The sequence below is a fragment of the Streptopelia decaocto genome (genome assembly GCF_964273445.1).
Source record: "Streptopelia decaocto genome assembly, chromosome: 3".
Classification (NCBI taxonomy): domain Eukaryota; kingdom Metazoa; phylum Chordata; class Aves; order Columbiformes; family Columbidae; genus Streptopelia; species Streptopelia decaocto.
In genome coordinates this window covers 369197-388738 of record NC_138656.1, presented here as the reverse complement: position 1 = coordinate 388738, position 19542 = coordinate 369197, and the positions used below count along the sequence as shown (strand labels likewise).

The 19542-nt window shown below is 53.1% G+C and overlaps 1 protein-coding gene across 7 annotated transcripts in view; it reads right to left on the bottom strand.

Annotated features, from left to right (window-relative positions):
* Positions 1-19542, bottom strand: part of CFAP61 (cilia and flagella associated protein 61) — a 101852-nt gene that overhangs the window by 37101 nt on the left and 45209 nt on the right. For 6 of the 7 annotated variants that reach the window (XM_082047499.1, XM_082047498.1, XM_082047500.1 and 3 more), the window contains 5 exons: positions 10742-10840; positions 8568-8736; positions 7247-7421; positions 2541-2833; positions 168-495 (listed from right to left, as the gene is read on the bottom strand). In XM_082047499.1, coding sequence (XP_081903625.1) covers positions 168-495; positions 2541-2833; positions 7247-7421; positions 8568-8736; positions 10742-10840 — 1064 coding nt within the window. The remainder of the gene's footprint in view (positions 1-167; positions 496-2540; positions 2834-7246; positions 7422-8567; positions 8737-10741; positions 10841-19542) is intronic. The other variant, XM_082047501.1, reaches the window with a different exon arrangement.

The window sequence follows — 19542 nt, the reverse complement described above, 5'->3', positions numbered from 1 at the left end:
ACTTGGTCCGTTATTAGCGAAACCCGACAGCGGAAGCGCTTCCCGCCGCTCACCTCTGTGCGCTGAGCGTGCAGGGAGCTCTGGGGCCCTCCTGCCCTCACACCCCCGTGTCACACAGTCACAAAAATCCCACGGGCTCGGGCAGTACAACAGCCGCTCCGGCGTACCTTTGATTTTACAGCCTCTGTACATGGGGATGAGCCCCTCGGTCCCTTCTGGTGGCCTCGGAGAGGGCGCGCGGGCCGGGTGGAAGAGAGCCAGCATGGACGCGGCCAGCTCGCAGCCCACCTCCCTGGAGCTGAAGTTGCTGTGCGTCCATCCGTCGGCGTAGTACCTCCGGGAGAACTTGGTCAGCGGCCCCGCAGCCCTGATGCTGGCGTCGCTGGTGCGGAACCGGGCATCGATCACCAGCCTCCCGTCAAACACAAGGCGAGCGTCGCTGATTGCCTTGAAGGTTTCAAAATCCACTCTCCGGTAGGCAAAGTTAAAAAATGCCTAAAACAAAGATGTGGACATGCACTGGTTATTATATGTCAGTTACTGGCCAATTTCATAAATCACAACCTATATGCTTCATTCTGAATGTTATTTAAAAAACAAGCACATGAAACAAAGTATGATTTTATATACGCAGATACATCCTTCTGATCCAGTATATACAGCTACTAACATTAAAACAAAGACAGCAGATGTAAGAACTACTAAGCTAGACTTACCTACTTCTCGTTATTAGATCAGTTTTATTTTTTAAACTCTAATATTAACTATATCAAATAGCCTGAGATTTTCTCTGTTAATATGAGCATATGAAACAGACTTGAACCCTTTATGGAGTTGATTTTCTTCCTTCAAACACTCAGGCCAAACTGAAACCCCAAGCAACAGAAACGTACAAAGCACTTTGCATTTCAGCAGGATAACTGTATATGACAAACATGTTCCCGACTGTTGTGGCTGTTTACCAACAAACTCTGTTACTATGGCTACCAGCAGAGGGATTGGCCCTGGAATGGAAAGATGGGAAATGCAAATTGTTCAGAAGGTTAAGAGTAGTAAGGATGACAAGGTTGAGAGGTGGCGCAAACAAGACCACGGTCTGCAAAGGGTACAGACGAAGACTGACCATCTCCTTGCTACAATACAGGTTGTGGCGCTTCCAGAGCCTTTATAAAGAGCTTTCCCCTTCATCAGCGCCCTCGGCCTTTAACGGGATCAGACAACAAGGTGAACGTTGCTGCCCACCGCCAAGAAATATTACCGTACAGGCTGAGAAAGGTGAAAAGTTAGCAGCCTGAGCCATAACTCTATCAGGGCAACCAGCAGCAATCTGTCCTTCCCTTAGTGTCAGCCTCAGGGAGCAGGTGGCTGTGACCCGCGTAGAGGTATTACCCAATTACACCATCAAAGAGCTTTCCTGCAGACCAAGGGCGAGTGTCAGCGGCTCCCGACCCGCTGGATGAGCCAGCGCAATAAAGGCTGGAGAGGGAAGCAAAGGGAGCCGGAAATTTCAGCTGCGCTGGTATGGCAGAGATGCAGCAGCAGAGGAGCCGGAGCCTCTGCGCTTGGTTGTACATAAAACAAGTAACAAAGTCTGCGCAGTCAAGGGAGTTCTAACCATCTAGTAGATCCAGCATCAGGGAAGCTCTGCCCGCGAGGGCAAGGGGACCACACAGCCCCGCGTCCTGCGGCTGCCAGGCAGGACGGTGCCCCCGCGGGAGGGACGGCGGCCCGCGGGCTGGGCGCCATCTGTCAGCGCGGAGGGGGGGAGCCTGCCGCGCGGGGACGGGCGAGGTTTTCTCCCTTTGTTTCCATCCCGCAGGACTCAACAAATTAAGCCCCCAAGAACTGCCAATCACCAGTTGATACTGGCTCAGATCCCAAAAGGCCCGGAGCTGCTGCAGGGCCGATTCCTGCACAGGCTGCTGGTGGCGCAGGCAGCTGCTCCGCACAGCCCGTCCTCCCGGGCGACCAGCGGCACGGCACGGCACGGCACGGCACGCGCGGCCCAAGCTGGACGGCATCAGGCCGCTGCCATCACAAGCCACGGGCTGGGAAGGGCCTCGCGAGGGCAGCGCCGCGGCCGAGACAAAGAGACAGGGCAAAGCAGAGAGCTGCACGAGGAGAGCGGGAGGCACAAAACCACGGCCACGGGCACCGAGACTGCGGCGCTGGGCAAGGGCGTCACCGCGGCACGACGGGGAGCTGCCCGCACGCCGCCAGGACCGGGGCTGGGAAAGCCCAGCGCCAGGAGCACTGCTCGAGGCACAGGGCTCTCCCCGAGCTGGGAGCATCTGGCGCCCAGCAGTGAACGGCTACTTGTGCTCCGGTGACTTAAATACATCTTAATCCAAATCAGTCAGGGCATTAACAATGGTTTTATCTGGATTTTTAAAAAAACAACAATCCTTTAGACCAACAAGTGAACGTGCAATCTTCTAGAGACAATGAGAAAACAGATACACCGGTGAGGGACTACTAGATTTGCTGGTCTTTGCCTGAAAAACCAGAGCGAAGGCAAGGCAATGCGAGCGCACACTTACTGAACACTGCAGCTGAAAGGGCTTGGTGTCAGTGGTGAAGGCCGCCCAGGCCATGCGGTCTGCGTGGCCGCCGCAGCCCCAGCGCGCCAGGACGCCGCCGCGGTGCACCGAGACGCCGGCGCGGGACAGGGCGTCCTGCACGGCGCCCTCCAGCGCCGCGTTGTTCAGGCAGGTGACGCTGGAGCCAACGGGAGGCTGCACCAGATGGATGCGGGAGCCGGCGATTCCCAGAGACAAGAGGGCCTCTACCGTGGTGTAAATGTCAATTGTGTCCCCATAGACAATGACGTTCCCTAAGGGAAAAAAAGGGGGAAAAATTTCTAAGATGTACAATGAAAATCTTATTAGTATAACTCAGATGATAATAACACGAAATTGCTCTCTTTGACCCTCTTATTTGTCTGATGCTATGAAGCAAACAATGGCACCTAGCAACAGTAGCTAAGATAATTTAGTGAAGAATCTGTACGAAACATCCCGCAAAGTAGGCAAGTACTTAACATAGGAGTATGACATTCATTCCGACCACACAATTTGAAATTATTTTGATTGAAAATCCTCTAGAGGAAAAAACCCTCCATTTTTATTCTGTTCTCCCTTCCCTCCTCCATTTTTCTCATTCAAAGGATTTGCTGGGGGGATGTGGGTGGCACAGGAGCAAATTAAATACACGATGCAGAAAAACCCAGAAGCTACAGCAAGACCAAGTTAGAGAGAACAAGGCGCAGTGCAATGGGGGAGCCAGGGGTGCAGCGGCTCCCGCCCAGGGCCCCGCGCACCCCGCTGCCCTTTATGTCCCACTGCAACCTCCATTCTATTACTGCATAGGCTACACTAATTTCCCTGGGACCACAAGACACAGAGCGGTACTAAACAGAGCGTCCACAAAGCCCCGGCTCCCACGAATATTAATGATAAAATTTGTTAACAGATGTTCTATTATTCCCCTTTGACTGCAAGGTTATTTTATTTGTCCATATCAGTTGGGCTACTTCTGGCTGCCAAATAAACATTATTCTTCATAACTGTCAGGGAAAATAATTGCCCCGTGATCATACATGCTCAGAAATGCTGGAAAGCATATTTTTACTGTCCATGTCACGGACCGGAGGGACAGAACAATTTTACCTGCAAACGCATTCATCTGAACCCATAAGAAGAGACCTCACTGCCTCCATAATGTGTGCGGAATGGTACGGGGTGGCAGCGCGTAGGCAAGAAGCAAACACGCAGAGCCAGCGCTGAGCCACCAACCTGGACACGCTCATTTTCAGCCATCCGTGCTCGTGGTACAGGTGAGAGCATGCTGCACACATTTCCAGTTAGCAAGGGGGGAAAAGCAGGAGCAGCCGAAGAGCTTGCAGTGGCTGGGAGTGGGAACAGAGCAGCGCTTGCCCAAAGCACAGCCCAACAAAGCTGGATTCTCACTCTAAGGTGCGTCTAGGCAGCCTCAGTACCCAGCAGAACCAGCCCCTTTGGAGGGAAGGTCACTTATTGCATTATATGTTGGCATTTCTGTTTATGCGGGATCAGATTTGAGCCCCGCATTTCTCAAAGAAAATTAACATTCTGGTTTATATGGTAATATTAAATACAACTACATTAGCTCAAGGAAAGCAATGCTCCTTTACTGACCTCTTGTAAATCGACAATTTATGGTTTCTGCTTATTGCAATATTAGTGGCTTTTTAGATCACAGTGGTAGTAGTGTAGAAACTACCGATATTCATTATGGACTGAAATTATGTCCACTGGACAGATAGCAGTTCCTCAGGATGCTTTTATTATTTAACTACATGAAAACGTATCTATCTGTGAGTAAACACAATAATCCTCCATGGAAAGCAGCAGCCACAAATAAGAACCGCTAGGCCAGTTCCACCATTCCTCAGCAGCGTGCCGGCGCCGCGGCAGAGCAGGCTCGCTCCTCTGCCACCGCGGAGGCCAAGATCTCAGCGACCCCAGCGCCACCCGAATCTGCCTGGTTTGCAAAAGCTTAAGGAGAAAACCAGTATTAGCTAAAGCATCAGTGGCTCTGGTTGCTGATTCATGCACCGGAATTTTAATGCGAGAGTATTCCTACAAACACGCTTTTAATAAGGCAGCAAACCACGTTTAGGTAAAGAGAAAAAATAATTGCTCCATTTTGGGCCATTAAAGCAGTTTTGTTCCTTACTTTACTTCCATCCTACTTTTTATTTTCATGGAAAGTGCAGAGTTAATAGGAGACGAACTCCAATTAGTCACAATTACAGTTCTAATAGGTTATGTGCATTAGGCGGCTGGGTTTCATCAGGCCCTGCTCCCGGAGCCGCGGGCACGGCCAGCACGGGGTCCCTGCTGCACCCCCACGCTGCACCGCCCGCTGCAGCCCCACACTGCAGCCCCACACTGCACCTCCACGCTGCGCCGCCCGCTGCAGCCCCACACTGCACCGCCCGCTGCAGCCCCACACTGCACCTCCATGCTGCACCGCCCGCTGCAGCCCCACACTGCATCCCCACACTGCACCGCCCGCTGCAGCCCCACACTGCACCCCCATGCTGCAGCCCCTTGCTGCACCTCCATGCTGCACCACCCGCTGCAGCCCCTCGCTGCACCTCCATGCTGCACCGCCTGCTGCAGCCCCCATGCTGCACCCACTGCTGGGCTGATCCCGCTCTACTTATGACCTGCGAAAAAGCATCCACCAATTTCATCCAGAATGCAGAGGTGCCCAGAGTTCACACGGGGAGAAAAGCAATTAAAAACCCTACCTGAACTCTTAATTAAAAGCTGCTCTCAGAATCAGTGCCACCAAATGAAGATTTCATCCAATTAAGCTAGTAAGACTGGCACTGTGAAGCTCAGTGATTAACGCTTTCCTTTAAACAGGAATTTGACAAACACCACCTTGCAGTTCTGAGGAGACGAAACGTAGGTGGTGGAATATTCCCACTTACTGAAGGCAAGACCAGGACCTGGAGGATTTCAGAGGTGAAAAGCAGAGGCCCGCAGCCAACTCTGGTCCCGCCGCAGCACGGCGCCCGCAGAGCGCTGACGGACCCCGAGCCTCCGCCGCCCCTCGGGCTCACAGCGGAGGCAGGACAGTGCTCGAGACAGGCATCCGTCTTTACAGCGCAGCAGATGTCAGCAGCAATGATGAATTGTGATCGATATAATATTAATTTAGCATCGATAATAACAAAGCTGAGTTCGTCCCAAAGCAGACAAGGTGCTGCAAGGCTGCTGTTCCCCCGGGCGTCCCGGCCGGCGCTCTGTGCAGGGGTGCTGCTGCAAGGCTGCTGTTCCCCCAGGCGCCGCAGCTGCCGCTGTGCGCAGGGGTGCTGCTGCAAGGCTGCTGTTCCCCCAGGCATCCCGGCCGGCGCTGTGCGCAGGGGTGCTGCTGCAAGGCTGCTGTTCCCCCGGGTGTTGCGGCCGCCGCTGTGCGCAGGGGTGCTGCTGCAAGGCTGCTGTTCCCCCGGGCATCCCGGCCGCCGCTCTGCGCAGGGGTGCTGCTGCAAGGCTGCTGTTCCCCTGGGTGTCGCAGCCGGCGCTGTGCGCAGGGGTGCTGCTGCAAGGCTGCTGTTCCCCTGGGTGTCGCAGCCGGCGCTGTGCGCAGGGGTGCTGCTGCAAGGCTGCTGTTCCCCGGGGTGTCGCAGCCGGCGCTGTGCGCAGGGGTGCTGGAGCACATTCCAGGGCTGGGCGTGCACGGATCTCCCTGACCGAGCAGCAGCAGCAAACGGGAACACTAGCACCCGTGTGTCTATGCGAAGGCAGCCATGCAGACGGGCTGCAGAGCGCGCGGGCGGGACTGCTGGAGAGGCTCTGTGTGCGTGCCTGAGGCTGCACACGCCTGAGGAAAACCACGGTTATTGTCCCCTGACCTGAGCACAGCAAGACTGCAGGATGACAGAGAAACTTCCAGTGTCTCCAGAACGTCCCTAGAGGTCGGCTGAGCAGGACGTGAACCCTGAGGACCACACCAAGTACGTATCCGTTTTCCTTAGAAACTGCATCTCCAGGCAACTCCTGCTGTTGCGGTTTGCACAAAGACAGCTGTCCTGCTCTAAACCCGTCCTAACTCAGACCCAGCACCACAACCGGTGGTACATGAACTCATTTACTGTTCAGGCTCCCTTTCTGGATGATGGCAGATATTTTCAACAGCCCACGCGTTCAGTGAATGAACTAACAAACACATGAACAATGCGCACACCAACAGGCTGAGGAAACAGGTCTCGTGGACAAAAATGCACACAAATGCGTGATTGTAAGGGCTACGAAGAAAATACTGGGAGCTCGCAGTTCTATGTGAAAATCTGTAACTGATGTAAATGAATACAAAGGTGACAGATACTGAAAAACACCACTTCCTAATTTACACCTGTCTTCTTTGTGTTACGCCTCAAATCTAGATATTTTCCTATACAACAGAAAAACACATCCACTAATTAAATTATTATTTAATTGACTAATTAATGACTCCAGCCAGATTTGCATTTGGGACTCGTTTTGGTTTATACAATAATTACAGATAATTAATCTATCTCAAGCCTTTCTTTCCTAGCTAAATACGCTGGGTATCAAAAATGACAACAAATTGTAAATTAATCTGGAAAACAAAGCAGAGCAGATGAAAGACTTTGTTAGAATTAATCAGGCACCAATTATACCGTGGAATGAAGGAAACAATAAGCTGAGGAAGCGGTTGTGCCAGCGCTCACCTTGGGCGGCGGGGAGGTGCTCCCGCAGCCAGCGCGCCGCCCGGGCGCAGTCCTCAGCATCATTGAGGGTGAAGTGGTTGCTCGGGACCTGCCCCGTGTATCTTTGCGGCCACTTACTCGTCACTTCTCTGTTAGTTGGGAGTTTGCTGATATCCGCGCCAGTGGGAGACGGGACCTGGAGGAAATGAAGAAATGAGTAAATATATGGCATGTATCTTGGAGAACGTTAAGATGGATTTAAAAAATGACACGAGCCATTTGAGTACCTAAGGGTTTCTGTCCTTGCACATCCCCACCTGCCTCAACCCTCGGCAGCAGGTACAGCCGGAGCACACGCCTGTACGCGCTCAGGCTGTGACGGGCTGTGCGTGACCGACAGCGACCAACAGTGAAGAACAACACAGACCACGCGAGTGAATGAGACTTCACGCAAACAGCAGAAATGTGCAAATATACGGCTGGGAGGCCTCTTCAGTTATTTGAATAACATACTTTCAAGTGACAAGACTGCCTCCGTACTTTGTCAACATAAACCCAACTTGCTAAAATAAGAGATTTTGTCCCAGAGAAAGGGAACAAAACCTGCTTGATGGCTAAAATGCCAGGATGCAGCAAAGTGTTAATTGTACAATGCTACTTTACAGTAACAAGTTCAATCTGAATTATACAGCGCAAAAAAGGGAATCTCATCTACGAGTTCCGAGAGATGGCCGTTTGATTTACGCAGCCTGAGGGCCGCGTGGCGACACGCCAGGAAGGAGGAGCCGTGCCGGGACGTCCGAGCCGCGGCCGAGCCGTAGGGCTGGGGACGAGCCCGATTCCACAACCCACACGTGGCCAAGGTCCGCTCCAGCCTCACCGGACACCGCTGTGCCGAAAAACACCGGGCACCACACACACCGAGGCCTGGGCACCACGGGAGACGGGTGGGTAATTCGATGAGGAATTCTCCCCATTACCAGAACTGGGTCAAGTGGTGCTGGGCCAGCTGGAGCCCAGCCCCCGCAGCTGGGGACACGTGTCAGTCGTGCCCACTCTGCAGAGGTTTAATGGTCATGGTGGCAAGACGCAGGCAGCTTTGCTTTGCCTAGGAGCTGATCCTGAGCGGTGCCTTCGCTGGCAGGAAGTTCTGTGAAGCTCCTCGTCTCCTCCCCGTTCTACAGCCGCCCTGGAATGGCACAACCCGCTACACCAAAGCGCTGCGAACGCTCTGGTCACCCCCTTGCCAAGCACCACCCTGCTGCTCCGCTGGTCACAGAAACACCACGTGCTGTAAAAACCGAAGATATTATTACGTTTTTCACTCTGTACACAACCTTACCTGGTATTTCTGTCCCGTACAGAGAACCAGGTAGTCATACGGTACTCTTCTCTCCTTGGAAACAACTACATACTTGGCAGCACGATTGATGGCAGTCATTTTACCAACCACAACGTTAACCCAGGAACAAAGTGACATCTGTGCATAATCTTCATCATCAAAACAGTGGCTGTGAAGAAAGCATATCTGTAGGTGACATTTCGGCAGCGGACAGCAGGCATTAATGAGACATCTGGCGAGGCAGCGCGGAGCCCGCGGCCCCGGCCGCGCTCCGGCTGTGCCTCCGCAGCACTCCAGAGCAGAACGTCAGGCAGCATGAAGCACTCGCTTACAAACTGACAATCCGTCCCAGCACCAGCCACACAACCGCATCATTTACACAACCAGTCAGAAATACAGGCTTTACTCTGCCTTCTCCTTGCAGGCTGATGCGAGGAGGGGACTTTTGCACCTGGAAATACTTCAAGAGTCCAATTCTTTCTCCTATAACAAGACTCCCTCGCTTCACCCGTAGTGGCCACAGTGAGACACAAAAGCAATGGAGGCACTACTGGCATTTTAAGATCCATGTTCCAAAGTACTAGTCTGAAGAGTTCAAAAATAGATAGAAAGCTAGGAAAACGGTTGTCAGATCTAGAAGTAAAAGATCTCAGTTTTACTCCTGGCGACCCCTTTCCAACTGAACTTCTCCGCAGTGCCCGCAGCACCACGGCGGTGCCTGCAGCACCCGCAGCACCACAGCAGCGACCGCAGCGCCACGGCGGAGCCCGCAGCAGAGAACACCGCAGACACTCAGCACACACGGCTGTTGTTTTGGCATTAGTACCAGAATACACGTTCTAAAGCGGAGCTGCTCGCCACACATCAACTGTTGTCACTGCGTTCCCCAGACCGTCACGCAGGACACCACAGCAACACAGCGAGCTGCTCGCGTGACCCGGAGCGCTGCAGGACCGACGGACCAGGCTTTCCGGGGGCTCTGCGTCCTCTGCACTCACCAGTACCAGAGGCAAATAAACAAGGGAAGAAAAACACTAACAGCTCTGAACTGTAATCATGCAGAAATCTATAAATAACATGGACATCAAGGACAGAGGAGAGTTTCAAAAGCGCCTTTCTAATTGAGGTGCACAGCTCCCAGGAGACTGGCACTCCAGACTCACAGGGATGCTTTCAGAAATCATACCCTGCAGAGTTCAATTTTCACTCTTAATCTGCTTTGGACTGTAACAGCTGACTCTGGGAGGCAGCTCTGCACTGCCGCTTTCCCTCAGGAAGGACGCGCGGTTAGTACAACGCTTTCTACAGTATATTAGGAAAACAAGTACATGCATTTATGTGAGCATGTAAACCCCTCATTTGCTAGAGTTGTACTTAAACACACCCCTTTCTACAATAAGAAGACTGATTCAGGTAACTACTTATAAAAAAATCCATGACAGGGCAAAAATCCAAATGAGATAAGGTAGTTTTAAGCAGGTCCACATCACACCATTTCCACGTCTTTGTGGAGGTTTCGTTTTAGGGTTCAGACACCGCGTTGTTTTGCCATTTGAAGCGCTGGCCCTTCAGTGCACTGCGGCTTATTGATGGAGGATTTGGTGAAGAAATGTGCGGGTTTCAGAGCCACACGCCACTGCTAAATAAATGATACTAAGTCCATTCCCCAGCTATTCAATAGCTGACTGATTTAACTCTGTGCTTCTCCACGTCCAGAACAATTGTGTTCCTGTCTACAGTGAGAATTCTTAGTCACTATTGCAAAAATAAAAAAACATAAACCCATCAATACCACCAATACTAATTGTTATATGTTCTTTTTTCAGCAATATTTGGAATGAAACTCATGGAAAATAAAAACTAAATAATATTTTTAAAGCAAGCATACATCTTTTGTCATTTTTCTTTAGCCTGGAGATCTAAACAATCCAAAATGTCTTGGAAAGCAGAGGCCAGTGCCCTGGATTGCTGTCCTGCCGCTGCTGCTTTTGCAATACTGCCCGAGCAAAAGACTCGACTCATTTCACAGGTGAGTGCATGTCATATAGACAGGTTGGATTACTTTGAGGCGATTTGCTTATATACCTATCTACAATTTAGGACAAGTTCACAAAGAATTACAAACTTGTGTTTTCCTTTAAAGCTATGGAAGGGTTTAGATATAATAATCAAACCTGTTAATTAAAAATCTTCTATGTTTGGAGCCCAGCGGGTCTGTTCCTGGAAGGCCATGAGTTGAGATCAGGGTCAGATTGTTGAACTTCAGATGGGGACTGTGGAAAGAAAGACAGAAAGCTGCAGTTCAGAGCTGCGGTGCAGGACACGGCTCTGCTCACAGTCTCTGCTGTCACAGCTCACCTGCGCACACTGCAGCGCAGGACCCGGCTCTGCTCACAGTCTCTGCTGTCACAGCTCACCTGCGCACACTGCAGCGCAGGACCCGGCTCTGCTCACAGTCTCTGCTGTCAGAGCTCACCTGTGCACACTGCAGCACAGGACCCGGCTCTGCTCACAGTCTCTGCTGTCAGAGCTCACCTGTGCACACTGCAGCACAGGACCCGGCTCTGCTCACAGTCTCTGCTGTCAGAGCTCACCTGTGCACACTGCAGCACAGGACCCGGCTCTGCTCACAGTCTCTGCTGTCAGAGCTCACCTGTGCACACTGCAGCACAGGACCCGGCTCTGCTCACAGTCTCTGCTGTCACAGCTCACCTGTGCACACTGCAGCACAGGACCCGGCTCTGCTGTCACAGCTCACCTGTGCACACTGCAGCACAGGACCCGGCTCTGCTCACAGTCTCTGCTGTCAGAGCTCACCTGTGCACACTGCAGCACAGGACCCGGCTCTGCTCACAGTCTCTGCTGTCACAGCTCACCTGTGCACACTGCAGCACAGGACCCGGCTCTGCTGTCACAGCTCACCTGTGCACACTGCAGCGCAGGACCCGGCTCTGCTGTCAGAGCTCACCTGCGCACACTGCAGCACAGGACCCGGCTCTGCTGTCAGAGCTCACCTGCGCACACTGCAGCACAGGACCCGGCTCTGCTGTCACAGCTCACCTGTGCACACTGCAGAACAGGACCCGGCTCTGCTGTCACAGCTCACCTGTGCACACTGCAGCACAGGACCCGGCTCTGCTGTCACAGCTCACCTGTGCACACTGCAGCACAGGACCCGGCTCTGCTGTCACAGCTCACCTGCGCACACTGCAGCACAGGACCCGGCTCTGCTCACAGTCTCTGCTGTCAGAGCTCACCTGTGCACACTGCAGCACAGGACCCGGCTCTGCTGTCACAGTCTCTGCTGTCAGAGCTCACCTGTGCACACTGCAGCACAGGACCCGGCTCTGCTCACAGTCTCTGCTGTCACAGCTCACCTGTGCACACTGCAGCACAGGACCCGGCTCTGCTGTCACAGCTCACCTGTGCACACTGCAGCGCAGGACCCGGCTCTGCTCACAGTCTCTGCTGTCACAGCTCACCTGTGCACACTGCAGCACAGGACCCGGCTCTGCTCACAGTCTCTGCTGTCACAGCTCACCTGTGCACACTGCAGCACAGGACCCGGCTCTGCTGTCACAGCTCACCTGCGCACACTGCAGCACAGGACCCGGCTCTGCTGTCACAGCTCACCTGTGCACACTGCAGCACAGGACCCGGCTCTGCTCACAGTCTCTGCTGTCAGAGCTCACCTGCGCACACTGCAGCGCAGGACCCGGCTCTGCTCACAGTCTCTGCTGTCACAGCTCACCTGCGCACACTGCAGCGCAGGACCCGGCTCTGCTCACAGTCTCTGCTGTCACAGCTCACCTGCGCACACTGCAGCGCAGGACCCGGCTCTGCTCACAGTCTCTGCTGTCACAGCTCACCTGCGCACACTGCAGCGCAGGACCCGGCTCTGCTCACAGTCTCTGCTGACACAGCTCACCTGCGCACACTGCAGCGCAGGACCCGGCTCTGCTCACAGTCTCTGCTGTCACAGCTCACCTGTGCACACTGCAGCACAGGACCCGGCTCTGCTGTCACAGCTCACCTGCGCACACTGCAGCGCAGGACCCGGCTCTGCTGTCAGAGCTCACCTGCGCACACTGCAGCACAGGACCCGGCTCTGCTGTCAGAGCTCACCTGCGCACACTGCAGCACAGGACCCGGCTCTGCTGTCACAGCTCACCTGCGCACACTGCAGCACAGGACCCGGCTCTGCTGTCACAGCTCACCTGTGCACACTGCAGCACAGGACCCGGCTCTGCTGTCACAGCTCACCTGCGCACACTGCAGCACAGGACCCGGCCCTGCTCACAGTCTCTGCTGTCAGAGCTCACCTGCGCACACTGCAGCACAGGACCCGGCTCTGCTCACAGTCTCTGCTGTCAGAGCTCACCTGTGCACACTGCAGCACAGGACCCGGCTCTGCTCACAGTCTCTGCTGTCACAGCTCACCTGTGCACACTGCAGCACAGGACCCGGCTCTGCTGTCACAGCTCACCTGTGCACACTGCAGCGCAGGACCCGGCTCTGCTCACAGTCTCTGCTGTCACAGCTCACCTGTGCACACTGCAGCGCAGGACCCGGCTCTGCTGTCACAGCTCACCTGTGCACACTGCAGCACAGGACCCGGCTCTGCTGTCACAGCTCACCTGTGCACACTGCAGCGCAGGACCCGGCTCTGCTCACAGTCTCTGCTGTCACAGCTCACCTGCGCACACTGCAGCACAGGACCCGGCTCTGCTGTCACAGCTCACCTGCGCACACTGCAGCACAGGACCCGGCTCTGCTGTCACAGCTCACCTGCGCACACTGCAGCACAGGACAAGCGCGTCCTGACCGCTGGAACCTGCCCGGCACCCGCAACAGCGCTGCTGGAACTAGCACAGCATAGCCCAGGAACAGCAGAGACTTCACCTCTGTATTCGTAGGATACAGACAGTAATTCCTTCACACGGGCCAGGCACAAGTGTTCTGGCGTTCTCCTAAGACGCGTGTGTCTTTGCACACAAAAAGAGGAATAGTTTCCACTGCATTTTGTTAACCCCAGAGTGGGGGTGGAGAGGAGCAAGACTGACAGTACGTTGAACTAAACGTGATCTGACATTTAAAAACAAATAAATATTATGAGTGATTAAGCCTTCTAATCTTCAAGGCTTTTTGTAAGTTAAGTATGGATTGATGCAAATGGTACAAAGGAATCAGAATGTTTTTTATCGACCAATGTTAATTTGTTATTCATACGTTTAAAAAATATATTCAAACAAAGTTAAAGGTCATACTTAAACCAAGGAATTTCAAGGTTATGGCTGCCTCTCTCAAAATGCATATTAATAGTTTAATTCTGGATTATGGATTATCTACAGTAAATCTCCATGCATACTCGGCTGAGTGCAATGTAATAAATAACCTTAATGTACCAGAGTGCATATATTTATACAGATTATGGGCCTGATTCTCATTTAAATTAAGGTCACTCTGCAGAGGTGGGTGCAAACAGAACTTGTTCCTCATTTACGGCCACACGAGGCTGGCGGAGGGATACCTAGGGGTCTTCACGCACTGAGAGCCCAAGACGCAAGCTGCATTTAAAGCGCACAGGACGCCACCTGCACGCACTGCGGGCGCAGGTGAACAGTTACGGTAACTCACACACAAACAGCGCGGCTCCTCGGCACCTGCCTGCGTGTAGCTGTGAGCAAAACCACTGCAACGGCACAGAACCATCCCCGCCGCTCCCCGCTCCCGCCTGCCCTCGCGGCAGGGACGTTTCTGTTCGGATCAGAGCTGAACCCATGTCTGTCCTGTGTGGCCTCCCAGGTCTCCAAACCCAGGTGCTGCAGTAACACTAGACTACATTAACCATATTTTGGATTAAAGCGTTGCGAGCAGCATCAGCAAAGTGGCAGGATGAAGGCTGTCGGTAACACTAACGTGGCTCTGTTGTGGGACTGCACTGTGACACCCTTTACTCATCTGCTCACAAACCTTTCTTCTGCAGATGCTCTACTCTGTTTAGTCCACACGCAGTCATCCAGTATTTCCAGTCGTATGGTATTTGTTCAGTTCTTCCCCATTGAGCGTGAGGCTCCAATTCAGCCCTTTCACGCAGTAGGATTTACTAACTAATGATTTACTTCTAGCTCAGCGCTCCCATGGCATCCCCGTATGCCCCAAACACCAATTCACGTTTCCCATTCACTCATCTCGCTGGCATCAGAATGTTGATTGGCATCTCCTTGGAACGCGGTGAGGAACGGGGTCAGGTCTCCGATCCGCGCTGCGCCGAGGGCGCTCCGGCCACCGGGAGCGCGGCGGGCGGCCCGGCAGGCGCTGCCGGCCCCGCGCCATGGAGTCGCGGGCACGGCTTCGCACACGAGACACGACTCTTTGGCTGAGAATCGAGGTTTGTTCTACACGCAAGTACAGGCTGGCGTTCGTGGAAACCATCAGCATCTTTAAATAGAATAAAAAGCCTGTATTTCTGTATTACAAACCCCTGATTTCAGGAGCGTGTCTGGTACACCGGACCGCAGGATGGCAAACGCAGACAGAGGCGCTCGGATCCAGGGCACACAGCTGCAGGCCATGCTGCTGCGGAACCACGGCCACACGTCTCGGCTCTCGACTCCTCACGGCTGCCTGAGAGCTCCTAACAACCAAAAACCAACAGCTCTGGGAACAGCAGCGAACCCGGGACAGAGAGCGCCTTGTGTGCTCCCGACACACGCCACAGTCCCTGCTACGAGCAGGGCCACAGCGGAGCCTCCAGCCAAGAGCCTGACCAACCTAACATTAAACAAGTGCACCTGCATCCCAGAAACAAATAACTCCAGCAGGGATTCCTGTTGCTGTGGATACAAAGGGAAGAGCCGCTCAGCGACAGTGAGCAGGGAGGGATTAGGGTATCTAGGGAAATAAGTAAAAGGTGCTGGGTTTCAGCGCAGCTCGGGAGGGCGGCTGCAACACAACGTCCCGACACCCCGTCCTCACAATACAACACGGTGCCATTTACTGAGCATCACCAAACAATCAAACAAACAAGTTTGAGTACATGATTATATACATCCTGGATTCTGTGAATCTGTTAGCACATTCCTTACATGATTTATATGCATCCTGGATTCCGTGAATCTGTTAGCACATTCCTTACATGATTTATACATATATATCCTGGATTCTGTGAATCTGTTAGCACATTCCTTGCCAACTCTTCTTGATTTTTGCTACTTTATGTTTCCTTGTGTGCATGACTTAACGATGGAGGCTTAGATGGCAACAACCACCTGGACAAATGATTTCATTAATTGCTTTCATTAAACCTCTCATTATCACAAATAATAAGTCAAATCACTTCTATCACAAAAAATAAAGTGCAGCGAAGTAGCCTACATGAACTTAAGCATTTTAATTTATTTGAAATGAAGCACTATGCTTTTTTGGCTTTTCCAGTCATTTATAGAAACTAAAATAAACCAGGTTGACAGAAGATAATGCCTTATCTGCCTACCAAAATTGCTGTGTGTATGCAATGCATAATCTTTAAATAATAACTTTAATATTGGAAATCTTAAACTATCCTAATTAGATCCTCAGCTTCACTGCAGCAGAGCACGTGTAATAATGGCAGCTCTGGATCGTTCTAAAAATCCTAACAAACAGTCTGTGTTCAGCACTGGACGCTGAAAACCCAGTTGTGATAAGTTCCTGCATTGATGAAACTCTGAAATCAGAGAAATCTGCCCTGCAACAACAACGACAAAGGAACCTGAGCAGGAAGGAGCTGGGAACGAGCAGCGAAGACAAGAGCCCCAGCGAACAACCCGGTGCTCAGGGCGCCCAGGTCTGGTCCCACCACAAAGCGCACACACAGACGGCAGGCCTCGTTTTCCCAAGCACTGGAACAATTCACCCAAAGTTGGGCTTTTGTTTAAGGAAAGATCAGCATCCCGAACACTTCAAGAACAAACTAATTGGGACGCCTGTCCGGCGGCCGCGGGGCGGGCTGGCCCCGGCTCCGCTCTGCTCGCCGCCCCTCACGGGCTCTTTGGGAGCCCGGCCGCGCAACACGGCCGGATGTCACCCCGTGTTCGTCTCTGTCACCGCTCCATCCCGTATCACCCCCGTGTTCGTCTCTGTCACCGCTCCGTCCCGTATCACCCCCGTGTTCGTCTCTGTCACCGCTCCGTCCCGTATCACCCCCGTGTTCGTCTCTATCACCGCTCCGTCCCGTATCACCCCCGTGTTCGTCTCTATCACCGCTCCATCCCGTATCACCCCCGTGTTCATCTCTATCACCGCTCCATCCCGTATCACCCCCATGTTCGTCTCTATCACCGCTCCATCCCGTATCACCCCTGTGTTCGTCTCTGTCACCGCTCCACTCCACATCACCCCCGTGTTCGTCTCTGTCACCGCTCCGTCCCGTATCACCCCCGTGTTCGTCTCTATCACCGCTCCGTCCCCACTAACCATGAACGACGAAGGCAACAGTGTCTGTGGGACACGGACCCACCAACACCGAACACATGGGCAACTGCAACGCTGTTCTGGATCTGCCTTGGTATGACAAAAAGGCGGTCAAAAGGAAGCACATGTATATCAATTCATGTGGCAAAGATAGATAGTATGGAATAATGAAGATCACTAAACCATTCATTACATGTTAGCTCTGTGATCAGCAAGTATGCACTAACTATTTAATTAGTCAACTAATTAGTGACAGGCAACATGGAAGGCTTCAGATGTTCTCAGACAAATGCAAAGATAAAAAGCCTAATTAAACAGCAAGCATTATGCTAAGTATTGCCAGCCAGGACAGCTGTGCAGGATATTGTCTAACCCTGCGCTGCCAGCTATCGGCAGTCGGGCGGCTCCGTCAGAAGCCGCGCTGGCAGAGCCCGGCGTGCCCGCTCATCTGAGCGCCCCTGCCTCACAGGGCAGCGCCGTCCTGCAGTCGGGCGGCTCCGTCAGAAGCCGCGCTGGCAGAGCCCGCCGTGCCCGCTCATCTGAGCGCCCCTGCCTCACAGGGGCAGCGCCGTCCTGCAGTCAGGCGGCTCCGTCAGAAGCCGCGCTGGCAGAGCCTGCATGCCCGCTCATCTGAGCACCCCTGCCTCACAGGGCAGCGCCGTCCTGCAGTCGGGCGGCTCCGTCAGAAGCCGCGCTGGCAGAGCCCGCCGTGCCCGCTCATCTGAGCACCCCTGCCTCACAGGGCAGCGCCGTCCTGCAGACAGCTACTCACACTTACTGCGTTAGAGGCTACTTCAACCTTCAGGGCTTCGACAAAAAATACACTTTAATCCACTTGCTTTTAAAATGCAACAATTATTTCAATGCACCCAAATGGAAATAAATCTATTTCACAACATTTTCGTGCAAAATACTGTCATCTTAGCCACCATTCACTCTCTGCTATTTTGCGTAGCACATTATGGATATTTCCAGCGTCCTCAGAGAATAAGTCATTGTTTACACCAGAGGTTGGATTAAGTAGGTTTTCCAAATCATGGATTAAAAGGGTTTTCCCTATGATCAGAGGACAATAACACTTTCCGCAGCTATATGCAAAGAGGCGGATACAAAGCTAACTGGTCCACTCCATGGAAGCGGTGACAAGACGGTGCTGCGCGCGAGACCCCTGCGCTCCCGCAGCCGAGCCCGTCCCTGCCCCGAGCGGCCACTCGTTACCCGTGTGCTCCTCCGGCAGCAGCTCGCCGGGAGGAGACGCCGCTCCTCTGCCCAGGGAGAAACGCACCTCTGCAGTCTCAAACGAGTTGAAAACACTTGTAAAATCTAGTTCTAACTGTCATCATGGAGGTAAGTGAATTACATTTGTGTGTTTCCATGGTGACTGATACTGTAAAACAATTAAGTATGAAGAATAATGAGGAGAAAACTACTTCCTCGTTTTAAGGATTAGGGGCTTACAAATTGATTCAATCTAGCTATTTTTAGTGCACGTAACCTTTGCAAAGAATGTTAGAAAATTATGAGCAAAGTAAGCTAAATTGTATGGAAAGGCCTTCACATTGATCAGGAGACTTTATCTGCTGCTGCTGCAAAAATTAAAACCATAATCTTTCTAAAATGTATGCACACATTAATACAAATTCTGTGCCGTTCTGCACTAAGCGTGGACTGCTTGCGTTTTGCGTTCTCGGAGCGCTACTCAACGTCTCGGAAGCGGAGCGCTCACCTTGGCAGCGCTAAGAGCAGCGTCTCCCCACATACCAGGACGTGTTCTGCGAGACGCTGCCGGAACGCGGCTCAAGCGCTGCCGGAACGCGGCTCAAGCGTTGCCGGAACGCGGCTCCGACGCAGCGAGCAGCAGCTCAAGCGCTGCCGGAATGCGGCTCAGACGCAGCGAGCAGCGGCTCAAGCGCTGCCGGAACGCAGCTCAGATGCAGCGAGCAGCGGCTCAAGCGCTGCCGGAATGCGGCTCAGACGCAGCGAGCAGTGGCTCAAGCGCTGCCAGAATGCAGCTCAGACGCAGCGAGCAGCGGCTCAAGCGCTGCCGGAATGCAGCTCAGACGCAGCGAGTAGCGGCTCAAGCGCTGCCGGAACACGGCTCAGACGCAGCGAGCAGCAGCGTAAGTGCTGCTGGAACGCGGCTCAGACGCAGCGAGCAGCAGCTCAAGTGCTGCTGGAACGCGGCTCAGACACTGCCGGAACGCGGCTCAGACACTGCCGGAACGCGGCTCAGACGCAGCGCCGGAGCAGGACACCCCCGGCACCGCCCTCCTGCTCGCCGGGCTGCTGCTGCCTGCCCTGCAGCCTGCATGCGCTTTGTCCTGCCCTCACAGCACTCCACACTGAAAGCACACTAATAAACAGCACAGGATGAATAACAAGAAAGTGGCTAATAGCTCTAAGGTACATTTTTAAATGAATTTTGAGTGAAACTCAAAGTCTAAAAGGTGCTGAGAACAGGAGGATGAGAGGCAAATGATTTTATGCCAAGAGGGGATGCTCCACGGGGAGTCAGGAGCTG